General features: G+C 43.8%; 1 protein-coding gene across 1 annotated transcript; it reads right to left on the reverse strand.

Annotated features, from left to right (window-relative positions):
• Nucleotides 1-6,406: 6,406 nt before the first annotated feature.
• On the reverse strand, nt 6,407-8,753 carry mex3b (mex-3 RNA binding family member B). Its single transcript, XM_024145230.2, has one exon. The coding sequence runs from the start codon at nt 8,710-8,712 to the stop codon at nt 7,681-7,683; it is 1,032 nt and encodes a 343-aa protein (XP_024000998.1). The 5' UTR covers nt 8,713-8,753; the 3' UTR covers nt 6,407-7,680.
• Between the last annotated feature and the right edge of the window lie 320 nt (nt 8,754-9,073).

Consider the following 9,073-nt stretch of genomic DNA (forward strand, 5'->3'; position numbering starts at 1 on the left):
AAGGAAACCTCTCGAGCCAGCTGGGGCGTGACAGCCCAACGAGCCAGCTTAGGCACCCCGTTCCATCGGCAGCGGAATCCAAGCCTATCACCAACAAAACAAGAAAACTCATGAGCCAGTTGAGGCATAGGAGCCCGACAAGCCGGCTGAAGCATGACGTGGAATGGACTGCCAAGCCAACCGGGGCAAGGAAACCTCTCGAGCCAGCTAGGCATGACAGCCCGACGAGCAGCTTAGGCACCCCCGGTTCCATAGGCGGCGGCCCCGTGTCCGACGTCACAACAAAACAAAACCTAAAACTCCCTGATGCTTCTTGTAATGGTGTCCTCATTCTGTAAGGATGCCGCAGGAGATGAGAAGCAGGTACAAGGAGTGAGCGTTTAATAACTGACGGAGACGAAGCAGAAAAGGAACAGCGTCAGGACACATAACAACAATAATGCAGACACAGGGAAAACCACAGAGGAACAGACAGATATACAGGGGGTAATCAACAACGTGAAGGAGTCCAGGTGAGTCCAATGAGTGCTGCTGGCGCGTAATGATGGTGACAGGTGCGTGTAAAGAAGGGTAGCCTGGCCCTGGAGCTCCAGGGAGGGGGAGTGGGAGGGAGTGGGAGACAGCATGACAGAAGGAAACCTGTACGGCAGGATCATCAACTAGATTCAGCCGCGGGCCAAATTGACCGCAAGAAGCCCAAAGAGATATTATTTATTACTCAAATAATCATTTCAACTTGCTTAGATTTGTATAGTAATCATTTGTACATGTATATGCTTGGAAATACTGGGAACAGATTTCCAAGTAGAAATCACTTGGAGCTGATTTCCTTGTGTTTTTAAGGTATTTTATTCCAACAAGAAAAATACATAGAATAATAAAAAAAATTGCAGAAAACATGGGATGCAAATTAAACCACCCTTGGCCAAATTCAGGCGCCAGTTTGGAACCCTGCGTGTAGAGATATAAATATTCCAAAACAAGCATCCTGTTTGCAATAAGGTAAAACTGCAAAAAATGTGGAAAGAATTGACTTTATGTCCTGAATAACAGCGTTATGTTAGGGCAAATGCAAAACTGTCACGGCTGTCGTTGAAGGAAGACCAAGGTGCAGCGTGGTGAGCGTACATTTTCTTTATTATAAAATGACGCCAAAAAAACAAGAAAGAAGAAAGACCGTGAAGCTTACACAGGCTATAGTGCCCCTAACAAAGTCAAAACTTCCACAAAACCATCTAAGTATGGTTTCTAATGCAGAAGCAACGATAGGAACAGCTGTCCCTGATTGAGACACCTACCCGGCAAAACATAGAGAAATACAAATAAATGAGAGCATAGAATACCCACACCCAACTACACCTGACCAAACAAATGACGACAATGTAAAAAGGATCCTAAGGTCAGGGCGTGACAAAAACAACTACATGAGTACCACTCTTCATATTTTACAGCATGGTGGTGGCTGCATCATGTTATGGGTATGCTTGTCATCGCCAAGAATTAGGGTGAAAAGAAACAGAATAGAGCTTAGCACTAAGCAAAATCTTAGAGGAAATCCTGGGTAATTTGCATTCCAACAGACACTAGGAGACACGTTCACCTTCTAGCAGGACAATAACCTAAAACACAAGGCTAAATATACAGTGGAGTTGCTTACCAAGACGACATTGCATGTTCCTGAGTGGCCTAGTTACAGTTTTTACTTAAATCGGCATGAAAATCTATGGCAAGACTTGAAAATGGCYGTCTAGCAATGATCAACAACCTACCGGACAGAGCTGGAAGATTTTTTTTGTGCAAAGCTGTGCAAAGCTCTTAGAAACTTACCCAGACAGGTTCACAGCTGTAATAGCTGCCAAGGGTGATTCTAACATGTATTGACTCAGGGAGGTTGAAAASTTTTGTAATCAAGATATATTAGTGTTTATTTGTATTTTTTTATATATWTTTTTTTACAAATGTTCAAAGTATTCATTGATCTTTCTTATACATCCCKACACTACTGAAGAGGACAKAAGTGTCGACAGCTCATATGCGCGTCACTCCCCTCAACAAAATGTTCTGCTCTTGATGCACATGATGTATGCCCACGGATGCTCTCTGTTCATTCTTTCATGACTAAACTGTTTTCCCACTATGTGGCGCAGCGTTTTACAGGGAAACATAAGTTGTGGCTTGTTCAGAGGCAATGCTCTGCATAGTGATTTCACTGCTTTGATTCATACAAGTGAAGAAACCCCAAGGCACAGTCTTCAACCTATTATTATGTCATTATAACACATGTCTTGGTATGATAGGTGTTTTGTGTACGTGTGCATGTCAAGGGGCACAGTACGATTATTCATGTCAGACTATAATCAGACAGTGTTTTGTCTGATTGACTAACTATCAGCTGTCTCTGAAACATCCATCACACGTTATCTTAACGGACCTGTGAACTCCAGAAGACTTCCAGCCAGGGAACTCGTTGACATGGCAGAGTGGTGTCATTGGTCCACCTTAAAGTGTATACTATGGTGTAGTTTGAGGTTGCCTTAGCCTCAAGAYGCTGATCTTGGGTCGGTTTTGCATTATCCCCAATAATGGTTAAGGTTGGGATTGGGGGAGGGGAAGCTGACCCTRGAAACTTCACCCTGGAGCACTGTTCACAGCAGGTTTGTCCATTCAGGGGGTGAATTCAACTCCTGGTCTGTAGCCTATAGTTGTTGGAAACATTGTAATAGAATGAGAACACAGTATTACCTATGGTTGGAAGTATTTAACCATGCCTCTCCCTCTTCTGTCTTTCACTCTTTTTCTCTACCAGGGAAAAACCCACACAGCCTGTTCTTGATGACTTGTTCAGTCAGGGGGAGGGATAGAAGGAGTGCAGAGAGAGAGAGAGGGGCAGGAAAGGAGGGAGAGAGAGAGAGAGAGAGAGAGAGTGTGTGTATGTGTGTGTGTGTGTGTGTGTGTGTGTGTGTGTGTGTTGTGTGGTGGTGTGTGGTGTGTGTGTGTGTGTGTGGTGGTGTGTGTGTGTGTGTGTGTGTGTGTGTGTGTGTGTGTGTGTGTGTGTTGTGTGTGTGTGTGTGTGTTGTGTGTGTGTGTGTGTGTGTGTGTGTGTGGTTGGTGTGTGTGTGTGTGTGTGTGTGTGTGTGTGTGTGTGTGTGTGTGTGTGGTGTGAGATAAGGTCATGGAAGGTAGTCCCCGTAGTGCAGGTAATCGAACTGGCCTCTTTTTTGCTTCTTCTTGACTATTTCTGTAAGAAATGTAGATTGTCTGTGTGTTTTGCTTTTTAATATCCTTGTGAAGACCAGAAGTAAAATAAGGAAAATTCAGGCAATGGAGACATTTTGCCAGTCCCACAAGGAAAAAGCTATTTTAGACTTGAGGGGTTAGTTTTAGGGTTAAATTAGGGTTTGGGTTAGGTTTAGGAGTTAGGGTTTTAGGGTTAAGGTTAGGGTGTGAGATAGGAAAATAAGATTTTGAATGTGATTAATTGTTTGGTTGCCGCAATGATACTAAAAGAAAACGTGTGGTGTGTGTGTGTGTGCGTGTCAGAAGGAGGTCCATTAAATACCCAGTTACATTTAGGTCAGGGCTACTAGACAAGTCCACTGCCTTTCTCCTGCTAACAGAGGCAGGAACACAAGACATGTCAGTCAGAGGACCTCTAAGCTGCATTTTAAAAATAGATAGTGTAATGAATGACCTGCTTCTCCTGCCGAGTCACCACAGAAGCTACAGCAGTAAGTGACGGCATGCTCACATTTTTACTAAATTTTTTCAGGTCAGAGAATACGTTCTCAATCTGAAACATACATTTGTGAAAAAGAAAAGCAAAACATGAATGTCCACTGTCTTTACTGGCGTTCATATGTTTACTTTCCTTATCCAAATCTCTCCGTCTGTCTGTCTGTCTTTTCGGGACCCTATGACTATATCTGTACTAGTTTTGACCAGAGCCTTATGTTCCCGGGTCAAAAGTAGTGCACTATAAAGGGAATAGGTGCCATTTTGGTACAGACATTTTTACAGTTAGAACCCCACCGTGTCAACGTCCAGAGAGACTGTGTCTGTGCACTCTCTGTGCCTGCCCATGTGTTCTGCATTCGAGAATAAAACACTTATCAGCTCTTTTCTCGACAGAGCTTGGAATTGTACCTAATAGAATGGTTTACGTGGCCAATTTCTGCCGGGTCGGGCTGGGATGTTTCCATTTGAAACTTATCATTAGAGCCCTGTTCCTCTCGCTAGCTCCACTTAAATGTGGTAGTATCTAACAGCCGAGCATGTGTTCCAACGTCAATCTTTCCAACATGAGCACATGGTTGTAGGGTGAAGTTCGGTGAAGTTGCCCCTGAACGCTAATTTTGGTTATGCATTTCTCCCATTACAGTACAGTTTAGGATTGGAGGAAGAGAAGCGATCCATGATCAGCGTCTAGGGGATACTTCACTCCGGAGCTGAACACATGACACGGACCAGGAAGAGGATGAAGAGGGTGGGAAAACTGCTACAGAAGTACAGTGTCACTGTCTCACTTCTTCTCTTGCCCTTTCAACAGTCTCATACTAGTTTTCTCATGTCATGCAGTCTCACACCAGTCACTTTGCCTTATTGAATGAATTGCCAACAACAGCACAGGTCTGTCTGTGCAAAACATACTCTATGTTATACTGGTCTACCTTTACGAACATACTCTTATGTTTATACTGGTCTACCTTTACGAACATACTCTTATGTTATACTGGTCTACCTATACGCACATACTCTTATGTTATACTGGTCTACCTATACAAAACATACTCTTATGTTATACGGTCTACCTATACGAAACATACTCTTATGTATACTGGTCTACCTATACAAAACATACTCTTATGTTATACTGGTCTACCTATACAAAACATACTCTTATGTTATACTGGTCTACCTTTACGAACATACTCTTATGTATACTGGTCTACCTATACAAAACATACTCTTATGTTATACTGGTCTACCTATACGACGTACTCTATGTTATACTGGTCTTCTATACGAACATACTGTTGTGTTATACTGGTCTACCTATACGAACATACTGTTGTGTTATACTGGTCTACCTATTCGAACATACTCTTATGTTATACTGGTCTACCTATACAAAACATACTCTTATGTTATACTGGTCTACCTATACGAACGTACTCTTATGTTATACTGGTCTACCTATACGAACATACTGTTGTGTTATACTGGTCTACCTATAACATACTTTTGTTATACTGGTCTACCTATTCGAACATACTCTTATGTTAACTGGTCTACCTATACGACATCTCTTATTTATACACCTTATAGTCAATGATGGGTACAAAACTGTTTTCTATAATCAAGAAAAATACTTCACAAACTAAAATTAGCTTCAAGACTGACGTGTTTGACAAAGGAACCTAGAAGGGGCCATAGATGGTGATCTATTAGCAACTTAATTTGTACCAGAATAGGTCACATACAGTACAGTAAGATTTCTAATTAGCAACGAGCAGCGCACTCAGCCCTCTCTCTCCTGTCTTCCTCCTCTCTCCATCTTCTTGCTCTCTCTGCCTGCTCTCTTTATGCCTCCTCTCTCTCTTTCACTATGCCTTCAAGAGAAATAATTAGGCCAAAGCTAATAATGTTGGTCCCTCCAACACTCTGGCTGACTTCATTAGGGAAGAGAGAGGGTCAAATGTGCAGAAAACCATTCAACTGAAACAGTGTGAGGCCCTTCCCTTCCTCAGTGTATCTTGGCACGGTCTGTTTCAGCTAAACAATATGGTCATTAGCATAGCAAATGCCTTTACGCAAAGTGACTTAAGGTATCTGTGTGTGTGTTGAGTGTGAGACCCATGCAGACATTGATTGAACACTGGGCCTGTTCAGGAGGATGTTACTGTAGTGTTATAGAACGTTTAGATAGATATCTGTAAGGTAGAGGGTTTGCAATCAGGTTCACTGTTATTATGGATCAGTATTTCACTATGTTTGTACTGTGTGTTATGTCCTGCCTCCTTTTTAAGCAAATGATCAAATTAATTTTAACCTACGGTGAGATAAAGTTAATCAAATCAGGTCTATTTGTAACTTTCTTCTGCAATGCTCTAAACATTTCACCTCCTGAATACGGCTGGTGTTGCTCAACAAACTGAAGCATCAGAACAGTAGTACATCAACATGGATCTAAATGACAAGTAATCCATGATAAACAAGACATGAAGCAGACAACTCATGAATTGTACCCTTGTTTTTTTTATTGGACTTATATAGAAATAATTTTTCTAAACAAAGTAGCACCGTTACTTAAGTTTTACTTTATCATGTAGAACTGTCAGAAAAATAAAACTCTCGATACATTTTCAAATCTTGTCTCTGCAAATATAACATTAGTATTTGACGCGAGGTTAAAGGCCCTTTATCATAAAATAAAATATACTTTGTTCTTAAACTTTGCTCAATAAAGTACATTTACACTCAAGTAACAGCACCTACATATACATAAACAAGTGGTAAACAAATGTATTAAAATAGAAATATTAAAACTATAGTGGTGCAACAGAAGTCTGTAAGTCCCACTGGAATCTAATTCATACAAATTTTTAGAAAGCATAAACGTTTTTTTGTTCTTTTTTGTTTGACTTACTAAGTTTTATACATTTCAACATTTCGTAATAATATAGAATAAAATATGCTTTATATTACTGAATAGAAAATATGCTGGGTGAAGCGATTTAAAAGACATTCTTTTCTGAACCTATAAAAACTCCATCCCAACAGAATACTGTCAAATGTAAATACACATCCTTGTGGTTCTTGTATTTCCTCCCACAGTCTGTGTGATATTAAAATAATACAGTGATCATTGCCATAAGGTCATACTAAAAAATAAACAATATTTGAACCCAGCTACAAAAAAAGTTCACTGAACTTAAATAAAAAATATCTGTAAACATCTTTGCAATACGAAATATAATCTTTCAAGTCAAAAAAGAATAACATACTTCAATCTGTATTAACGTAATTAATATTACAACTTGTTCARCGACGTGGAATATTTTCCCATTCTATACATATATAAGCAGGATATGCTGTTGTACTCCCTCACATGGTTGGCTGYCCWTAAACTGCAGTATCTTCACCTTACAAGAACTTAAGAAGTCGATGTCCTGACAAACTTGTCTCCCRCTGACATTCGATCAGGGAAACTGGAAGGTTTTTCTCTGCTAACAGTCTGACCAAACGACTCTTAAGTACCTCAGTCCAAGACCTTTCTGCCTTTCTCCTAACTTCATAAATGTTGTGTACAATTCATTACTARGACTACTAAATACTATGCTGGAGTATTTTAAACATGCATTTGTAGATGTTGAAAATATCTTTCTCCCTCAKGCTACAGTAAGTTATAAACTATTCCGACGGAGCKCTGATGAGGGTTGTCTATCCCTTTTTTGGATACTGCAGCTTTCCTATACATACATATGTATATACACAAACATATATCCCCATACAATACGGTATAGGATCCTTTCAAGCAGAACAAGAGTCTTGTTTTAGTTGTGGTTGTTGCTATCGTAGTCAAGACCCAGTCATCTTGGTAATATTGTCAGTCAAGAAAGACTTGGTCATCTTGGTAATCAATGTTCATCTTGGTAATCATAGAGTCATAGAGGCAACGTCTTATGAAAATATACGTATGGCCTGAGTGACCCCTGTGTGGCACACGGGGCATTTGGGCTCACTCCTCTGGCAGATGCGGTTGGCACACTCCATACAGAACAGGTTGTGGCCACAGGGCACCAGAGCTGCAATTACTTCGCTCTCAAAGCACAAGGAGCAGTCGCGGCTGCCCTTTCGGCTGGTGGAGGAGGAAGAGGATGAAGAGGAGGCTGAGGAGTCGCAGGGCACCCCGGYGAGATGGGGCCCGGGCAGAGAGGCCATGCCGTTGGAGCTGGGGTACCCGTGGAAGCACCGGGGGCCTCCTCCTGGGTCGCTGCGGACTCTCCGGGCCAGGGGGTGATCGGTGGGTCCTCCYGCGTGGTTGTTTTGGAGGGGTGGGGACAGGCGGGGCTGGGGGGTACAGCCGCCGTTCATCCTCCTCTGGCTCGTCACCATCCCGTTGGCGTTCGTGGAAGCATTGGCTGATGGGTAGATGGCAGAGGAYGTGGAGGTAGGGGAGCTGGAGGATGAGGAGGAGGGAGTCATCCCCCGCTCGTACTGGGACCAGAGGAGGCCGGGCGGGGCCGGCGTGGGGTTGAACCCAGGCGAGGTGTCGCTGAAGGTCATGTCAGTGCAGTCGGGCGAGATGACGTCGCCACCATAAACAAAGCCATTCCCGTTGGTGTTGATGTTCAGGTTGTTGTTGTTGTTGTTGCCGTTGCTGGCGGTGTAGCTGAGCGCCGGGGAGGGGGGGCTGTAGTCCGCCATGCGCGAGCCGCTGTTGGTGCCGAAGTAGGAGTCTGTGGACGCGCTGCCCAGAGAGGATGAGGAGTCGTTGCGGTAGTTGGAGAACGGTTTGCGTSCRGACGTGGTGGCAGCACTCTGCGGGTTACTGGGCTTGGACCATAGGGTGGGGTGGCCATGAATGTCAAACCCGACGTCCGTGCCATTGGCATGGAAGTCGTTCTCGTCCTGGAGCTCAATGAGGCCACCAGTCCGCATGGTGATGTGGGCCTCGATCTCCTCCCGAGCACGGTCCACGTTCTCAGGCATGCCCGTCACCTCGAACACGGGCTCCTTGTCCCGGCTGGGAGAAGCGACAACACTACATCAAGACACCCGTGCGTGGCGAGGAGCCGGTGTTCGTGGTGACCGGGAGGAGGAGGACGTTGCTATGGCCAGGAGAGAGATCATCTCTGCGGCTGAGCACTTCTCCATGATCCGGGCCTCCCGGAACAAGAACACAAGCATCAACGGGACAACGGGAGGTGGTACCCCGGCCCCTGGACCCCCCAACCTACCGGGCCAGACCACCATCCAAGTCCGGGTTCCTTACAGGGTGGTTGGGCTGGTCGTGGGTCCCAAGGGGGCCACCATCAAGCGCATCCAGCAGACAACCCACACCTACCATCGT

Source organism: Salvelinus sp. IW2-2015, unplaced genomic scaffold (assembly GCF_002910315.2).
Source record: "Salvelinus sp. IW2-2015 unplaced genomic scaffold, ASM291031v2 Un_scaffold7277, whole genome shotgun sequence".
NCBI classification, from domain to species: Eukaryota; Metazoa; Chordata; class Actinopteri; order Salmoniformes; family Salmonidae; genus Salvelinus; species Salvelinus sp. IW2-2015.